This window comes from Anarrhichthys ocellatus, unplaced genomic scaffold (assembly GCF_004355925.1).
Source record: "Anarrhichthys ocellatus isolate YVR2014 unplaced genomic scaffold, GSC_Weel_1.0 scaffold5, whole genome shotgun sequence".
Taxonomy (NCBI): domain Eukaryota; kingdom Metazoa; phylum Chordata; class Actinopteri; order Perciformes; family Anarhichadidae; genus Anarrhichthys; species Anarrhichthys ocellatus.
The window spans coordinates 13,096,334-13,115,501 of record NW_022280035.1 but is presented as its reverse complement, the minus strand read 5'-3'; the positions used below and the strand labels follow the sequence as shown (position 1 = coordinate 13,115,501).

Genomic DNA, 19,168 nt, shown 5'->3' with positions numbered 1-19,168 from the left:
CACAGACACACAGACACACAGACACACAGACACACAGACACACAGACGGACACAGACAGACACGCTTCTGGTCTCCAGAATATAACTAGCTGTTCCTTGATCAACACTGACGCTGACTGATGAAGTTATACAAAATCTACGTCACAAGAACATTTCCTGATTCCATCTTATTGTTATCTTGCCAACAATTTGCAGCCTTAATTAAATCGTTCTTGTGAGGACGTGGGCTATCACATCATCACAGCTATTACCGCCACTGTCACTCCCCCTCCTCCTTTCCATGGTCTCAGCATGATCCCGGGGTTTGGCTCACCTGGCCTTGTTGCCGGCATCCATTAGGTCAGCAATGTCTGTGTAGGAAGTGACAGCCAGCTTGGACAGGTCTTCCACGTAGGGACCCAGTAGCGGATGCTCTCGCACTCGTAAATTCCCTTTGTTCTTCGGGTTCAGCAAATCTCGCACCCGCTCACAGTAGATCTCCATGTAACTGACCTAGAAAAAAAATAGCAAAAGTATCGTCAGTTTGGGTGCTGCGGTGCAATATCATAAAGCAGTCAAATTAGGCAGAATGTAAACTTTTATACTGCAGATCTAAATAATGTAGGTATATTACAGTATATTTTGCAGTTTAATTGTTTATTCATATCATAATCATTTGCTTTTCTGGGACTTTTTTTCCAGTTTGAGGAACAAAATCATCTGAAGCAATATGCTAAAGGACACAGCATCTTTGAAGGTTCAGCCAGTATGCGATTGATTTCTGACTATCACCAGATTTACTGTTAACAGAACGCTAGGAATAGTTCAGTAGAGTCAAGCAAACACCAGAGTCAGAGGCAGGGGCCAAGAACAGGGATTACAGATGCCAAAGCATTCTGAGACTCACCTCTACCGAGTAGGAGAGCTCCTCTTTGTTGCTGGCATCATCGATTTTCTCAAATAGATCTTCACAGAGCTGAGAGGCAGAGACAGAAGATGTTTAGTGCAAATTGACAGCATGTGAAAGGGAGGATGAATAGAAAGAGAGATCTGTGGACCGAGAGGTAAGATACTAACTAACTTATTTGCATGTATAGGAAATCATTTAGCAACAGAACATCAGACAAGAAAAATGTAGAGCGCATCAGCATATGAGACTTGCCTCCTAATAATTATTACTGAGTAAAATATAGTATTAATGCTAGAATGAATAAAAGTCGGAAAATACAATGTAAGAAATATCTGACAAGACGTCCCCCTCACTATTGCAGTTTTCCTAAACCAGGTGGTGGCTACAAAGGGAAGCGAGCATTGACTCAAAACAATTGACTGACAATTTAAAAAGTTGAAGTGAAATACAGGAAGATAAGGATGTTAAGCAGGCAAAAAGAAGAGTTGTGAAAGCACCGTAAAGTTGCACTCTGAACATTTCTGTGGTGGATCGATTTGGTTTGAAATGATACGACTGAAGATAACTGGTAAAAACTGTTTTTGTATTACAGAAAGTGTCCAAGACTGACTCACGAGTTATGTTAAACATTGAAGTCAGGTTGCACGAGTCAAAAATACAGCGGGCAAAGTCTCTTAATCTCTGCTATGCAATTCAGTAAAATCAGAAAGATGTACTGCAGGACAAACCATGGGAATGATCCCTTCCTGCCCCTCCTCCTGCTTGCCCATCATGGTGTAGGATTTGCCAGATCCTGTCTGGCCATAAGCAAAGATGCAGACGTTGTAGCCCTCGAACGCATGTGCCAGCATCTCCTTGCCAATATCATTGAACACAAGGTTCTGTGATGCAAAGCTGGGGTCCTCCGGCTGTGGGAAAGACAGAGAGGACTTAAATGTATAGAATTTCAATAAACTTGTGGTATTTCCATACATACATACATACATACATACAGTCATTACACTGAACTATGGAAGATAGAAAATGCTCAAACTCACCGTAGTGTGTGACCAGTAGGAGTAATCAAAACTGAAGGTCTTTGCTGGTTCCTTTGGGGCTTTGGGGTTGAGAATAGCTGGAGGGAAAGAACAAAATTAGTAATGTGGATGATAACATCTGGTTTGAATGTGAAAAGGAGACAAGAACTACTCCCAAGGTCTTGCAGTTTCATCTGAAGGCCTACCTGAAGTTAATTAATTTATGCTTCATCATCTGTTGAGTCACTGGACTAAGATTTTGATTCAATCCTTTCAGCCACAATTTAGTATCCAGCAAAAGTTGCTTCTTTGCAGTAATTTGAATTATGGCAGGGAATCTTTAATCAACTAATCATTGAAACATAGGTTTGTATCCTGGCCTTGAAGTATATTTGCAAGCCTATTGCCTTTGTGTCCAATTAATGTGTTGTCTTCTAGTTTAGAGCATCAAGTCAAATATGTTTCAGTTTACTTTTTTTGTGTTGTTGTTGTTGTTCTGGCACACTCACTTTCTTTTGTTTTCCAGCTCGTTTTATCTCATTCTCAGACTAGTTAAGAAGGTAGTTTGAATAAAATGTTGCTTCAACATCAACATCTCACCAAACTCCCATCCCTCATTTAACAAATTTCCCTCTGGGCATGAATAAAGTATACATCCATCCATCCATCCATCCATCTTTAAAGAGCTAATTTATATATTCCTCCTGAACCTTCTCAAAAAACACAAAATGTAACATCTTAGCTTCAAAATGGACCCTGTTTACATATGATTTATTGTATCCCGCAAACAATGGGTCAATCTATACAAGATGATGTTCTTCAAATCAGAGCATCAACTGATATATTTGGAACTGAAACTCACCAACTAGTGACGGATTATAAAGCATCAGCTTTTTTTGAGAACTGCAACTGTTGTGTCAACCTTTCCCAAAACACGCCATCTGTAATCGGTTTCTTTATTCGTACTATGCATTGATAACACAGAGACCAACAATACAGAGTTTAAATAACACATGTCACCTATTCTCACTATACCACCTGCACCTGTTGTATCTGCTATGATGACACGGTATTTCTGCTCTGCCCTGCCATTCCCTATGGCCACACAGACATTTCTTAATGAGGAAGAATCTGCAGCCATGCCCAGCATGTCATCCCTCTCAACCATGCTTGCTAGTACCCCTGGGACTTGTGTTTAAGCTTCCCACACCCTGCACTGGATATGTGATGGAGAGAAAAGGAGATTAAGAAATTACTGTAGGATATTTGTAGACATCTATATCCCAGTTGTGCCTCGAACCCCTGTCTTAAACAAAGTGCACTTTTATTGACTAAAGCTGCCTTGCATCAGGGGCCAGAGCGGAGAGTTCACTCAGGCTACACAGACAAATGCATACCTCCACCGTCAGTAAAGAGGGGGAAGGTGAAGGGGAGGAGGCAAAGAGGCTGGTGAAGAAAAAGGGTTTGAGGGACCAAGGGGTGTGTTCACGGGCCTAGCAACAATCCAAACAGAGCAACAATAGAAACCTAAGGCAGAGTGAAAGGAAAAACTGTGAATATGCATCTTTGAAAGAACAAAATGAGCTATTTTTTTTTTTCCGCTATGTCCAAGCAAATCTATGTCCAAGCAAAATCTCAAGTGTGGACCCATAAGTACTAATTAGCTCCGTTTAATGCAAATTCGGTGCTTTGCTAATGGACAAATTAAAGCCAGGTCTGGCTCCTCGACATGAGGGTGCTTGAGAGGCTTTTGCATAAAGATGTCCCAGGCAGAGGGCCTCATGTGTTCAGAGGATTTCAGCACACTTATCAATAATGCAGGAGATGTGGAGAGACAGGGATTGTATATCACAATCCACAGGTCACATGCTAAAAGAAAAGCACAGCGTGTCCTCAGAAACCAGAACACTAACTGCTTCATGCTAAATATAGCAGCTTGCATTGCACTAAAACGCAGGTAGCGACAACCTAGCACAGGTTAAAAAAAAACAATGCATTCTTCAATAGTCTTCAAAAAGGTTAAGGTGCACATGTGGAGCAGTAGCGTCCATATTGGGCACTGCAAGAGGATACAGCAAACCAGGTGGCTAAATGAAGCCCAATTTCACCATTGACCTGTCTCCAATGGGAAATTGGAGCTAGGGCATGAAGAGATGAAGGGGGATTTAAGTTACCAGTGCCCCTATTCCCCTTTCCTGGAGCAATCTACAGTGGCTATTAATGAAGAGACAGTCTAATTCGGAGTCATTCAGTGTCAGCCAAATTCAGTGCCAACGAGGCAACTAAGCAGTAAAAACGGAAAGATGAGACCGTTCCACATGTGGGGCATTCAGACAGTGGGATGCCCATGACGGGCCAGCGGACTGACCCAACTGACTGTGACAAACTGGCCCTACTGGGAATCACAGCAGTGTTCTAGCAAGACGAGAAATAACGCGAGCTTTCTAATCCCCGAGTCACTTTCCCCCCCCCCCCCCCGTCTGTTTATGGGCTCTCACCGGCGAACAGGGTGGATGTCGTGGTGTGTAAGTGTACCCAAGCACAGCAAAGCTGCATGGCAGCAGCCAAGTGGGAGACTGCTCAAATCCTAGAGGTGAATCACGCTCACGACGTGGCATGTGAACGTCTCATCCGATTGCCCACTCCTTCGCTCTCAGAACAGATAGCTGCTTCACCCATGTGGTCCTGCCAGTGCGTCACACAAGTGGGTCTCTCATGTAAGAGTCTCTAAATGTGTATTAACGGCAGGGATGCAGTAAGGGCTGGCGAAGGGTTAGTGCATTCTGATTTCTAATTACTTGTACCCCCATATCTTCCAGCTGAATATCAGTCACTCTGTTCACTTTACACCCTTGCACCTGTACATCCCTCGTAGAAGAATCTACGCAAGCAGCACTGATACACAGATAGTAACAGTAGACATTAACACGTCAATGAGGAATTCCTCTGCGCTCCATTTATAGTAAATATTCCCATCAGAGTCACTTCCTCGACTTCAAAAGGCAGACGAATTCTGCTGCCGAATAAACGTCATCACTACCTCTTTCTCAACCATGGCAACAGGTGCAGGACCAAATTCTGGTTGCCATAACAACCTCAACTTGGCACAGACGGGGAGGATGCGGCACATTGCGTTCAGTTTTCTCTCCTCTCACGCATTGTCTCCTCTCCCATAACTGCTTTGTACAAACTATACAGAACTACTTCAATGCAGGTTTATGGTGAAAGACACTTATTTATCAAACTGATTTCAGGATCCTTTAAAAATCCTACAACGTGCAAAAGACAAGACATGACAGACGAGTGAAAAGCTTTAGGATTTGTAACAGAGACATTAAGCTACTTATGTCAGACTCCATCAGCAATTACAGAACCAACTTTTACTACACAAAAGCCTTTTAAATACTTTGTAAATGGAACATTTAATGACGTTAATATTATAGTAAAGAACAAACATTTTATCATTTAAAAATCCCAGAGCACTACCCTTGGTTGAACAGAAGGAACGCATTGATTGGCTGCAGCCTAAATACCAGGTAACCCTAAACTGAAGGTCCACAGGCAGAAAGTCAACATTATCTCTCTCTATCTCTCTCTCTCACACTCACACACACACACACTTAACTTCAGTTACATAAAGGGATGTCATGCCAATCTGTGTGGGAGACTATTTAGGAGACACTATTCTCTCAAGATACAGAACCCCATATGAGGACAGTTTAAGTGTGCATTTGTCCAAAATGTCAAAGTTCTGCATTTTCAATTCCTCTTCCACAAAATACAGGACTGATGTGATGCTGGCACTCCACAGGAGCTTTCCATTTCAAGGCAGGGTGGATACCAGGGCTAACTAACCACATCCTGCCATCTAAAAGGACATCCCTCAGCTGGTTGCAGCCAGACGACATTTTGTGTTCCAGTGTTCAACATGGGGCCTATAATCTGGCCAGGAAAGCAATGGTAGCCCGCAATAATTAGGTTGTTAAGAGGTCTCTGCACACCAGATGGGGACTAAAAGCTAGACCCATTCACCTGGGACCAGAAGACAAACAGGGTCTAAAATGGCTGAACTAACTGCCTCTCCAGTAACCCTCTAAGGACCTGCTAGCTGTACGTTTGAGCTGGTCGATGTCTCTTCGTGATCACAGGAAGGAGATAAGGGCATTAAATAAACACTGAAATATAAAGCAAAACTAATGGATGAGTTTCTAAGAGAACCCGGGCATTCGGAGAAATAATATCTGTGCAGAATTGTAATTGCAATGTGTGCTTCTTTCAGCAAGACAGACATTTTAATAGCATCCCCGGGGGTCTGTGTGCATATGGTCAGCAGTGTGATGTAACGGTTCACTGCTAAAGAATATCATTTTATTTATTTATTTAAAAAAAAAAGAAAAAAAAAAAAATAAAAAAAAAAGAAAAAAAAAAAAAAGTGTTGTTTACACCAACAGCTCCAAAGCAACCCAAACGCTTAAATCAGTAAAGCGTGTAAATTGTGTTCAAATTGTGTTCATTACATTTGGGGTGACAGTAAAGGAAACACACCAAAATAAAAGCCTAACCTTTGATGTGCCCCGTCAAGAGAAATCACTGCTGACACGAGCCGATGGCTCGAGCAGTGCCACAGTAACGCCAATATGGTTGTTCAGTCCTAAATAAGGAGCATTAAGACGGGATGGGCCGCGTTCTGACGTGGTCACAGAAACGCTCTGCATGTTGTATCCAGTGTTTCTGGAAGAGTGTGTGTGATGGCTCGGTTGCCAGGGCTGCAGCACAGGTGACAGAGTTGTCACTGGACGCAGCTCAAAGCCGAGGGCTAAAAGTAGCGTCTGAGCACTGCTGTGCTCATTTGACAAACAGCTGAGCTCGTCGCAGCCACAACACAGGACATACAACATCTCCACAACAGAAACAGACGTGGTATCTTCAGTACCCCTCGAGATAAAGTGCACTTTCATGTCTGGTCAGGGAGATGCCCTGTGGCCTTTCATTAAATACAATATCTATACAGCAATTCAACACTCCTCTGTCGTGTACTCCTGCCAAAAGAAACCTGGAACTTTCCAGGCGGGCAGATGAGTTCGTCTAGCCAGGAGACGTGACCCTTCCCACTAAAATCCACATCATCGCCATCCACTGAGACAAACAAACTGCAAAAATACTTTTCTTTTAATGATCTTGCATTGGCATTCTATTAGGTTAGCCACTACATCAAATTAAAACGTGCAACAGTAAAGGAAGGCACTGAGTTCCTACTAACAAATCCTGTTTCTACTCAGAGGCCAATCACGTCATTTTTCTCTTTCTACCGGGGGAAGAGGAGGAATCACAGGAAGACACCAGAACAATGCACTGAATGCAGGGTATTGCAATTGTTAACAGAGCCCGCAAAACACATTAGGTAATCCGTTATGACAAGGCTTTATGTGCCCAGTCCCCTCTATCACAATGACATTCTTCACACCGCCTTACCCCGACCCATGTGATCCCCACATTTAGAAAAAACAAACTTTCAATGTTTTCATTGGAAAGTGACTAAAGTCAGCTAAATGTAAGCTGCAAATTGAAAGCATTGAAAAAATATGTTTTCTTACAAAGAGTTCTTATTTAAGATTTTACATTTGTTGTAAAAATAAAAAAAAATAAAGTGAGGTTATTTAAGGGTATCTGATTTGGGCAGGAAATATACAGCTAGTCAGCAACCTTCCTTTCCCCAGAACATGTCCAGAGTGACAGTGCAGTGAAAAGACAAAATCTATTTTGTGGGAGAGCATGCCATTTATTCTTATTATGCACATACATTTGGTTTCAGGATTTCTCCACATCTCTTACCCCAACTAAGACAACGACATTTCACATTAAAATGGCATTAAGAAATCAGAAGTCTTCAGAATTGTTTAAATAATAATAGGCCTAGTGCCTGTAGACACACAAATGAGCTTCATATCATAATTGGAAAAAACTGAGTTGTTTTTGCTTTTAACAACTCCATGCCAAAAAGTAAAACATACATTAAAATGGCTTTAGGTGAGGTTGCCTTTCTAGCTAGAAAGCAGAAGGGAAAGTGCGCTGCCCTGGCCTATGTGCCAGCTGTTCCAGCTCTGACTACTGTCTATTTATACAGCAGCAGATGGCAGCTAGTGCTTTGCATGCCGACAGACTGTCAGTGAGAGGAAGGAATGGACAGATTTCAGCCGCCCCAACCTTTCCGCCGAACGCGCCGCCAAATCATACAATGCTCCCAGCACAACGACACTGATAGCTAGCTCGGGCTGCGAGTGCCGTTTGATATTAGCAGCTCACGCAGACTCAGAGTTCAGGTTAACAGAGACTAAAGAGACGCTTCTAGAGGCCGTCAGACAGAGAAAACATGCTAAGTCAGCAGGACTCCATTCAGAAGCTAAACAAACACAGGACGACAACAAAGAGAGCGGGATATCAGGCAAACTCTCAGGTGGTGACATGGGGGGTTAAACCCACAACGCACGCAGAACTGGTATGAAATCAGAGCTGAAATAACAAGGAAATATTCAAATTACATACCACTGGCTTTCAAGCAATGCCTAGTGTGTCTAACCAAAGTCTGGAGGACACTTCCACCAATGTGTCTAATGAACATATTTATTGTTGTCACCTCAATGTTAACATTAACAAAATGATACAGGATCCGTAGTCAGGGTTTTCAGCTGTTTTCACAGCTCAAAGAGGCAATGATTCTCCTGGATCAGGTCCAAGAAGGATATTCTCCTCCGTGCAGGTGCTGAAACGAAAGATCGGGGGCTTTCCAAACACATCCTGTGTCATGGAAAGCTAATGCAACACCACCACAGCTATTTTGCAGTTTCAAAATAGCACTTAATATATTGACAAGTCAAACTTGCCTGTGTCGACCTTTTGATAATGAACTTTAGGGACGTGGGTCCGCATGTGCTGGATAACGGGGATAGTTAGTTAATAGTTTTTAAGCTGGGTTGTATGAGGTTGCCTACTTATCCATAGTCAGTGTATCACCTACAGTAGATGACGGTCACCTACTGTGAGACACGAAGCAGACAATGTGCTGCTGTGGACAAAACTGACTTTAGCCACCTAGAAGAAAGGCCATCTCCTGTAGATGATACACTAGCTATGGATAAATACCTCATACAGCCCCACTTCAAAACAAAACAAACTGAAACCGATAGAAATATACTATAGAACACTGGCTTTGCATTATGTCAATGTGTTCTTTCAAGATAGTTGAATATTTGTTTTGAATCTTAACTCGTGATTAAACAGTGTGTCAAAGCAACATACGGATCATCATATGATGCATCGTGTAGACAACAGAGCAGACAAGGGAAACACAGATCCCCGTACATTCACTGCTCACAACAGGCACCCATTTTACAGAGCAGTGACCTGGATTTCCTCAACTAACTCAGAGACCCAAGTCTCGCTTTAAATGCTCTCTGGCTTTATATAAGCACCGTGCCATCATGAATACAACTCTGGCCCACACATCTTTAAATCTAAAAAATATTTAATATGTTCTGTGAAGCCAGAAAACATTATGGATGAGCACTCAAGTGATGCCTCAAGTTAATGTCGGATGACTAACCCCCTTTTATCCAGCATTTTCACCGTGGAGGTCGGAGAGATCGAGAAAAATGTACCTGCGTGTATACTACCGATCTCAATTAGCTTCACTGTGACATGAAACGGCTCCATTTTGGAGCAGCAGAGGATTCCAGTAGCTAACCAGACTGATAGACAGACTTCTGTCTTATTAATTAAGGTTTCAAAATGAATTCACTGCCAACCCACCCCCGACTTCTTACTCATGAATAATACAAAGTTAACATCAGGCCCCACCACCAAGCTACCCGTGCCTGGACTGCAAAGCTCTCCAGTTTGTCTCTGAATTCAGCCCTCAGACTGTGGGAGGAAACTGAACAACATAGTCTGGTAAAAAGAGCTGTGTCGGTCAGGGCACAAACACTAAAAACACATTCACTCTCTTGAATGTGGGAAAGTGCAGCCATTTCACCCAACTTGGGAAATGAACCAAAGAGAAGGCAAGAGGAGCAAGCCAGGAGAACCATAACTTTAAAATAAAGACACCATCCCCCTGACTGCATCACCAGGACATTGACACATGATGATGGATGTGGGCTGCTTGGAGCACAATCTGATTTGCATAGCTTAATGAGTAAGACCTTAGTTAGGAAGTCAGATTCACATGGTTGTATAGGATCATAACCATGAAAGAAAATCAGGCATGTGACCATACCTACCATGTGCCTGGTACATGTTGACACAAACAAACACATACATACACACCTAATTCCCCCTCCTCAATTCCCCAAAAAAACAGCTGGTGACCCCTTTGTTGTACAGGCAATCTCTGAAACCCTTCAAGTGATTGGGTGATGCTGTAACACTGGGACACATTTCAGGATTTGGCTGAACTGTATCTCAGCAGACTAATTCAGCATGGTGTTGTTCCACTTTGTCCTGTGAGGGAGGGCGAGCGGTTGGCCTTTTGTCTCTGGTAATATGACTAACATTAATGGATTTGTGTGGTCTGGATGGCAAAAGCTAATCGAAGCAGAGTCCCCACAACTATGAGCATCTTATTTTGTTGTTTTTCTGAAGGGTTCCCTTCTGGGATTTTTTTTTCTTTTTTTAAATCACCCATCAACATATATCTTTTACTAAAAACCAGAAATCACAAGTTATTATATGCATATCTGGCTATTAAGACTGATTCTCCTTGGTGTCTGTATTTAAGACATTTGTTTCTGGTGGAAGTTGCCTCTAAATTCCTAAAACAAGGCCAACAGCATTGTAAAATCCTAATAATTATCTGATACCATTGGTGTATGTGGATATGAAAATAATGAGATGAAAAGGCCAGACATTTGATGACAACACAGTGACGGATGACAATACAATAGCTTGGCCTATTCTTTAGTTTTAGCTCAACTGCATTAATACCATTTCTTAACCTCCAGTCGTATTGACTGAAATCAGCATCATCATCACCTCTATCTGGGCGACTGTATGCGATGCTGCCTCACGCTGTCCTACACGTGAATAGTGCACAACTTAACTTTGCTGCGTTTACATCACCCATCCCCCCTCCCTCGAGTAGGCTCCAATCCCATCCTCTTCTCCGATTCCACATTTTCTGCAAAAGGCTTCCACAGTTTCCACTCAACCCCATCACAGGCAGGACTAGAGAGTGGGCTAAAAGATGAGGTGAAACGAGGTCTGCACAGTTAGAGAACAAAACCATTTGGAGCTTTTCTCTTTTAAGGGCAACGCTTCAATCAGTTAAGAACTTCCTTTGGCCTGCGGAAGACCTTAACAGATCGAAACATTGCCTTAAAGGAACAGCGTATATTTAAGAGGAGTCCCTTCACAGAAATGGAATACAATACGCAACTATGATTTCATTAGTGTATAATCCCTTGAAACTAAGAATCAATGTGTTTTTGTTAGCTTAGAATAAGCCCTTTATGTCCCTGTCACAGAGCTGCACCACCATGTGTCTACGGTAGCCCAGAATGGACAAACCAAACACTGGCTCTAAAAGGGCATTTTCAATTCTATTGTGACCCGATGGCCGACGAAGTTCTCCGACGCGCTTGGAAAAGGAGAGGTGAGCGGAGGAGCGTTCAGTTGGATGCAATCTGAAACCTCACCACTAGATGCTATTACATTCTACACACTGTAATAAGAAATCAACCATTTGGAGGCGAACAGTGAGCGGACGCCCTTTGTGCCCGACAGTTACATTTTTGTCTCGCACCCGAGTATTTTTGTCTGGATGTACGTACACTTGGTCCATCTTGAAGATGAGGTGAAAAAAAGGTGAGAACTGACAGACACTTCAATCACTGTAGCTAGTATGCTATGCGAGATCCTTTACAAAGAAACTAATTGACCAATCCTAAGTCTTGACCCCTTAGTTTCAAAAAGAAAAAATATCACGTGTTTTCCCGTTGGGATGCTAGACGTCATGTATATCTAAATAAATAGCAACAAAAGGGTCGTATTTTGGCTAAATTAGACGAAATCATGTAGGTTTACAAGAAACTCTTTCAGCTCAGACTCCAGCGGGGCCTCTGGCAGCGACCAGCCCGCCACAGACAGACCCAGGAGGTGTAGAGCTCCGTGCCTGGCAGTAGCTCTCCAGCCAGGAGCAGAGCTTCGCCTCGCTGCTCCACCGGTCGTCGCTTAGAGCCAACACCGACACCACGCCTGCTGGAAGCCCAGGCCGTATTGCTGGGCCTGCTGGAGGTAAGGGAGGAACGGGAGAACCAAAACCAGGACTGCGCAGAGCAGAATGTCAGACCTTGCTGCAGTAAAATGAGGTTTTCTAAAAGGAGTCTGGTGCTTTGAAACATAACCGCTTTTGTCCATAGGGACAGCCAAAATAAACACAAAATGTTGAATGTTCCTCATAGTTACTTTTAGGTGAGACTATACACAATGCATCTGCGAAGATTGTGACACCAATTTAATTTCACATACATAGTAATGCCATCTTTGAACAGTGGTAGCATTACTAAATATTACAGGAAAGGTTCTGTCAGGTGTCACACTTGCTCAACTGTTATTAGAACACAGAACGAAAAGAGGCAGGACTTAAGAAGAGTCACAGATCTGACAGAACACCACTTCCTTCTACATAAGCAAAAAAAATGTGACAAACCAAAACTCATGCGATCACAAGATTCAGGGATTTTCATCACTAAGAATACCTTTCTTTGTAAGATATCTCGCAGATCTTCAGGCCCTATAATGTTAACATTCCAACAAATTCTCCAGTTACTGTATATAGCCTGAGGGTGACATCATCACTGTTTCAACTATACATTTTTCTACCATGTCTGATGCTTCCAGATGTTGTGATATCTGCCAAAAGTTTGTTTCTACAGATTTTAAGGCCATAATTAAAGATGATTACAATTTGTTAACATACTAACGTAGAACAGTTTGATTCGAAGTTTGACAAGTAAAATTGACACAGCACTAAAGCAACGAGGCATCAAGACTTATGTTTAAATATGGGCACAAGCTGAGAACAAAAGCAAACAATTGAGCTGGCTGTGAAGAGTCAACATAAGTTGTGGAAAGAAAACCACAACTGGCTTTCTCAGCTACAAAGCTGAAACCGCAGTTTAGTGAGAGAAGGCATTTATCACTTTCCCCTTCGACCTAAAGACATTCCAGCATTCAGCCTATCCCTTCATACGCAATGGCACGATGTGGTTTCTAACACTTATTAATGAAGAATGATTCAGCACCAGTGGGGAAAGCCAACATGACTGTGCCACATTTTAGTTTGCAATATTAATAGAAACTGTGCAATTTTTTATTTTACAGCACAATAAATATAATACTGAAAGGTTGATTGCGTGAACAGAATTTGACCAAAACAAACTGGAAATGTTAATCGCATCTCATTTTCAGACAAGATGAAAAAAATTTCAATAACAGGATCTGGTCGTCATAGAAAACCTGATGGATACAATTCCTCTCGCTCTGACTTGTAAGATTATCGTCTCTTCCTGATTATTATTGTGAAAAAGTTCCACTGAACTTCCACGTGCAGCAACATCAAAGCAGTCTGTGTGGACATTGCTCGCGTGCGAGAGATGCAGCAGTCACGCCCTGCTCACACAGGCAGTGTGCTCCAGGCCCCAAGTCACTTTCTGTTGCTGGTCGGTGTTACAGCAGCGGTTACAGAGCGGTATACTGAAAACCGGATGAGTTGCACGACATGCGTATGCACCTCTGGCCTGAAAGTCCTGAGACGCAGCATGAGCGGATCACAGACACAGGCATCTGCCTGTCCTCCCTCCTCATTAGGAGGTCAGTCTGGAGTGTGTAAGTAGTGTATGTTGCCAAATGTGTGTCGCTCCAAAACAACCTCAGCATGAGGCGATGAGGAATGCAACGCCCCGAGTGGGTGCGCATAGTCAGGTGTGCACCTACAAGGGTGATCGGGATTACGGCAGCAGGGCGTGGCGACCTGAGGCCAGCCTGTGGATTATACTAGTCCTAATCAGGTCAATCGGCCCCGTCTGCAAAGGGTTCAGCAGCAGGATGACCATCCCTCAACCAAACCTATGCTCCCAATCCACTTGTTCTGCCAGCTCTGTCCTCAATGACCACGATTCATTCATACGATACGGGCTCATTGCCATTTCTGCTGTGATGATGGCCTCCTGTCCTCTTACGTGTAACCGACACCAGAGCTGAGCAGATTCCTCCCTGCAGGGCTTTTGTAAGGTCACCACCCACTTAGCTCATGCGGAGAGGACACTCAGCAAAATTGTATTTGAAAGGTTTAATTGATATGTTGACCTTCTATTTGTTCCTTCAATTTGTCAATTAGTTTACCCTTAGCTTAGGGGATGATATTGTGTAACATCCAGTTCTTGAGAACGTGGATAGGCTAGGCTGGTATCTTTTGAAACGGCAATCATCTCCTGTAACGTAAAAAAGTATACTGTGGGAATAATCTGATCTGATCGCAGGTTTGTTCCACTAAAGTCAATGTAATGTTCTAACGTATGTCATCTCTTTACATTGTGCGAGGTCTATCAACCATCTTTGGCAGTGCATTCATGAGGGGCTGGTCACTGGCTGAGGGGGAACATAACACATGGCTTACATAACAAGGCAGAGACCGACGTGGAGGACACATAAGAGCCCCATCGAAAGGCAGGCTATGGGTGACCTGCCGTTATTCAACATTTGTAGCACCAACACAAACTAATGCAACACCCGATCGCGTCACCCCTTTATAATTCCATTAGCGCTGGTATGTTTAAGAGCTTCTACTGAAAGAGGCCTTTACTTGTTTCCAGCCTGCCTGCAGAGGCCTTGGACACATTTCCTGCACACTGGATAATCAATTTGCTGCCCCTCTGCCTGCATCCTATCCCTGACAACCCTCCATGCATGGTGAAAGAGAGCGAGAGCGAGAGCGAGAGCGAGAGCGAGAGCGAGAGCGCGAGAGACAGCATATCCTGCCCTTGGCCCCCGGCGCTCTCTTTCGCTGTGTTGTTGACACATCCGCCCTTGAGCGACTCACAACAATACGGGGAGTGTCACAGCCTCGTCCACATATCTGCCGAACACCTACAAGCTGACCAAACAACTTCATAAGAATCCCATTTCTGCGAGGCAGCCCTTAGTCTCATTAAAATGTCAGCAATCACCAAAGACCCCATCAAATAATAGACTTACAAAGGCGTCACCTGCACCGTGGTCGGCGCGCACTATCGCACCTGATTCTGATTAAAACTGCGTGACATACTAAACATCAGACCTGAAAAAAGATTGAGAAGTGGATTATGGTGCAGAGGTGGTTTGAGAAGCTTCCATGGATTGATACTCAATAGACGGATGTTTTGTGGAGTACAACATGAAGTTGTGATGAGTCATAGATACACTGCCATTGATAGGGGCAAAAATAATAAAGTCCACTTGTTTTTGGATGTTGTTTGTATTTTTAACAGAATTAATTAGGGAATTACACTCACTTGGTAGTCATGAAAAGCAAAAATCTTATCACTGAGTAAAATAAATGACTCACTTGTCAAGATCAAAGAAACATAATTGCATACCGTAATCATAATACAGAATGTGACCATCCATTAAAGCATTGTGTGAACCTGGACTACCTCCAAAAACAAACTACTGTTGAGTAACTTAGCTTAAAATAAAAGAAAGTTGGATGACTGTGTGCGCATTTGAGCCACCAGGTTGCATTCAACCTCACAGAATCCTAACAAAAGCATTCTCAGCATACCATCTGCAATGATGAAGGGAGAGTATGGCCGCCTGCCAGCCTCCCGTTCTGCTCTGCAACCTGCCCATGTGATAGGAGGTAGAGTAGGCAGTACTGCAGCCTCCTCCTCTCCCGCACCCGCACCACCCCCCCCCCCAAAAAACACTGCAGTTCTGCTATAAACCACGAGTCACCCTCCAGCACCTCCGAGTGACATTGGCATGATGAAAACCCAAGGATATGAAGTAAAAGTGCTGGGGATTTGACACAAAGCTTCTCTTTGGTGGAGTTTGAGAGATAAACGGCAAGTGAGCCATAACCAGTAGGGACACTTGATCTTATGGAAGCTTCATAAAGGCTTAGTCTAATGGGGCCCGGTAAGACTGACAGACAAAGCAAATATGAGAGCAAATATGAGAGCGACTGCTGGAAGAACAGGTTTCTGGCGTCACATGCTGTCTTGTTACCAAGTCAGTAAATGTTTCCATACTAGCGTCGGGGGGGCTGTGTTCATCTGTCTGCTAAAAATGGGAAATACAGCACAACCATGAGTAATGAGGCAGCTAGCACTTCACAGTAGCTGATGACTCAGTCACAAGAAGGCAGGTTGAATCACGAGACTACAACCCGCATTCAAGTCTCCTATTCTTGCTCCGCTGTTGTCCAACCTTTAATGCATCATCATAGATTCAACGATGGCAGTGATGCAGGGCATCACAACAGATTTACTTAGATATTCAATATGTTCATGGAAAGATATCCAATGATTAATTCAATGTGCATAATAATTGAATTATTACATTTAACACTTTTTGCAGGTACACACATTTAGATAATATATTAATACATTTGATTTTAGTGTATATTTCAATTGTAGAACATCAGTCATTTCCATTGGCAATAAAAAAAATGTTTAACTTTGTAAAAGCCAAGAATGACTAAAGCATGAAACTGCTGATCCTCAATATAAAAATGAAAGCATATTCAATGCATCTATACAACATCCATCTTCATCCCTGATCCCGATACTGTGTTGTCAAAGGTTAGACAAATCGGCGGACAACTGCATAATCCGAGAGATTCAGTAAAACTTTCCCTTAATGTCAGAAGGCTAACGTAACTTAAGCCCCAGCTAAATAAAAAAGCAGTACATATTGTAAATGTTTAACTTCTGGCCTACACTTTATACATACTGTAAAAGTGCTTTACAACCATTTGTGTACACCAAGAGATAACAAAATTATAAACTACAAAGTAACAGACATATCCATGTGTGATAAAGCCTTGATGAATTGAAGGCATTAGCGGGCCAGGCTGTGTGGCGACCCCTGGGTCTCCCAGTATGAACCAGCTCAGCGTTTCTCACACAGAGACTCCGAAGGCATGCAGGCCCCTTCAGAGGAGGAGGAGGAGGAATTTCACTCTGTGAGCCTTTTATTCTCTTTCAGGCCATTTGTCCCCAACCGTCCACTATTCAGTTTGCTCATTCTCCTGTTCTCTGCTAAGAGCCCCAAAGGAAGACCACGGGAGTGCATGTGTGATACATCAAACTTCCCCTATAAGCAGACAGGCCTGCAGATTCCAGACCCTGTTTGGTATTGTGTGTGTGCGTGTTTTGCGTCCTTGTGTGCACGCCAGTGGGCTACTTACTTGTAGTTTTGCCTTGCATCTGAATGATACATTTGGACTCCTTGCCCATCTCCCTGGAGTTGAAGGGCCGGACTCGAACAGCAACTTTTACAGACGCCCCAGACATGTTTGCGGTTTAGGACAGTCTCCCAGTAAAATTCCTGGTTTATCCCTCCTAAATGAAACACAGAAAAAGTGAGGCTTGCATTAGTAGAAAGAACATCTGGAATTGGAATAAATTAAGCAGGGCTAAGTTTGTTTCCTTGTTTTAAAAAAAAAATAAAAATACTGCCAGAATGCAATAATGCAGAACCCACTATCACATTCAACCACAATGAAAGTCCACCCCCTCCCAATTACCAGTCATAACAGCGTACAACAAATATGGCCGACCAAAACCACTAAAGCGCTTTAATATTTTGTAAACAGCAGCCAACCAGACATATAACAGTCAAATAAAAGGTTTAAAAAGGTAATGCATTTAATGCATAATTATATGCAAAATACGCGTTTGACGAATGCTAACTATGAATATTGCATGCAACAAATGGGCTGCAATAAACATCATATTGTTGTCATTATAAGAACAACTTTGCAATGTGTCAATTAACGCTATACATCGAGCGCCCCGGGACTACATTTGCCAAATAACTCGTGTTTTTCCATGTCCTTGCAGTCAGCCATACTTGCTAACGCATACGCCCATGAAATTCTATCTCCCCCGTTTTGTGTGTGTGTTACAGTGGGTAACAGTGGGTAACAGCGAGCTGGGCCCATCTGTAACGAACTGCGTTCATTCTGCGCAGGCAAACAGCTTAATTTTCCGTTTTTAGAAATTAGATTCGCCGATGTTAGGAAGTAGGCTAATCCTCGCTGCTGCATGTTGTGGAACAGTGCAGGGAGGAGTTGCATGCTTATTTTAGAAGCACAGAATCGACACAATGTTCCTGTTGTACCCCTGGAGGGCTTCAGGATTTTAACATTTAATGTTTCGGACGGCAGCCGTACTGCTATCTCGTATTGAAAGCTGGCGTTCCGCCATGAAATGTTACCGGGTGTGACTTCGGTCTGTGGCACGAGACGGAACTAACTCACCTCCGGTGTCTGAAGGATACAACTATCCAGACATAGACAGGCATTGTGCTCGTAAATATGTGTTGACATGTAATTAGCAAAGTAAATAGTATAATGTTAGTGTGTAAAACTGGTGTCGGAACCAGGACTACGTGACGTTAACGGTGCAAAGACACCGAGAGTCTGTGATTAACGTTAGCCATCAACAACTGCCTGGAATGCATATCTGGTATTACAAGCTCGTGCACCGCAAACATTGAAAATATACATTAATTCATCGTTTTTACTCACGTTTGAAGACTCTCACCAAGACAGCACCACAGGACAGCGGCGAGAACACTAACGTTAGCTAGCGAGCGTTCAAGACGTGTTGTTTTTTTTTTTTAAATCAAATTCCGCGAGCACGAAAACTGTTATAAAGTCCACTTTGGTGAAAAACACCCATTATAGCGGTATCCTCCGCAGGATGGACCCGTGAATGCAATCGGTGGCTCCTTGGCGAGTTTATTTTCCAGTAGAGATACGAGGCGGACGCCTATATCTGCACACAAGCGAAAAGAATTGATAGATTGCCTTGATTTACCGAACAGATTACGTCAACTCCCTCTCGGGCACCGCTGACTGACAGCCGGCTGGGCCAATGAAGAAGAGACATCGGTGACTAATTGTGTCGCAGAGCCAATGGCGATGCTCGGGATCGGAATAGGGGGGGGGGGCAGTGGGCGTGGTCTATTTTCTCTGTGCCGTGACGTCACACTGCAGGATTTC

At 43.2% G+C, this 19,168-nt stretch overlaps 1 protein-coding gene across 15 annotated transcripts in view; it reads right to left on the bottom strand.

The window, feature by feature from the left end:
- kif1b (kinesin family member 1B) overlaps positions 1-19,030 on the bottom strand; it is a 56,848-nt gene extending 37,818 nt beyond the window's left edge. For 7 of the 15 annotated variants that reach the window (XM_031845798.1, XM_031845807.1, XM_031845799.1 and 4 more), the window contains exons 1-6: positions 18,692-19,015; positions 17,348-17,501; positions 1,927-2,003; positions 1,618-1,797; positions 887-955; positions 314-492 (exon numbers count right to left, since the gene is read on the bottom strand). In XM_031845798.1, the coding sequence (XP_031701658.1) occupies positions 314-492; positions 887-955; positions 1,618-1,797; positions 1,927-2,003; positions 17,348-17,453 (611 nt within the window). In that variant the 5' untranslated portion in view covers positions 17,454-17,501; positions 18,692-19,015. Of the gene's footprint in view, positions 1-313; positions 493-886; positions 956-1,617; positions 1,798-1,926; positions 2,004-17,347; positions 17,502-18,691 lie in introns of all 15 variants that reach the window. The other 8 variants (XM_031845804.1, XM_031845802.1, XM_031845805.1 and 5 more) reach the window with 2 other exon arrangements.
- Positions 19,031-19,168: the final 138 nt, after the last annotated feature.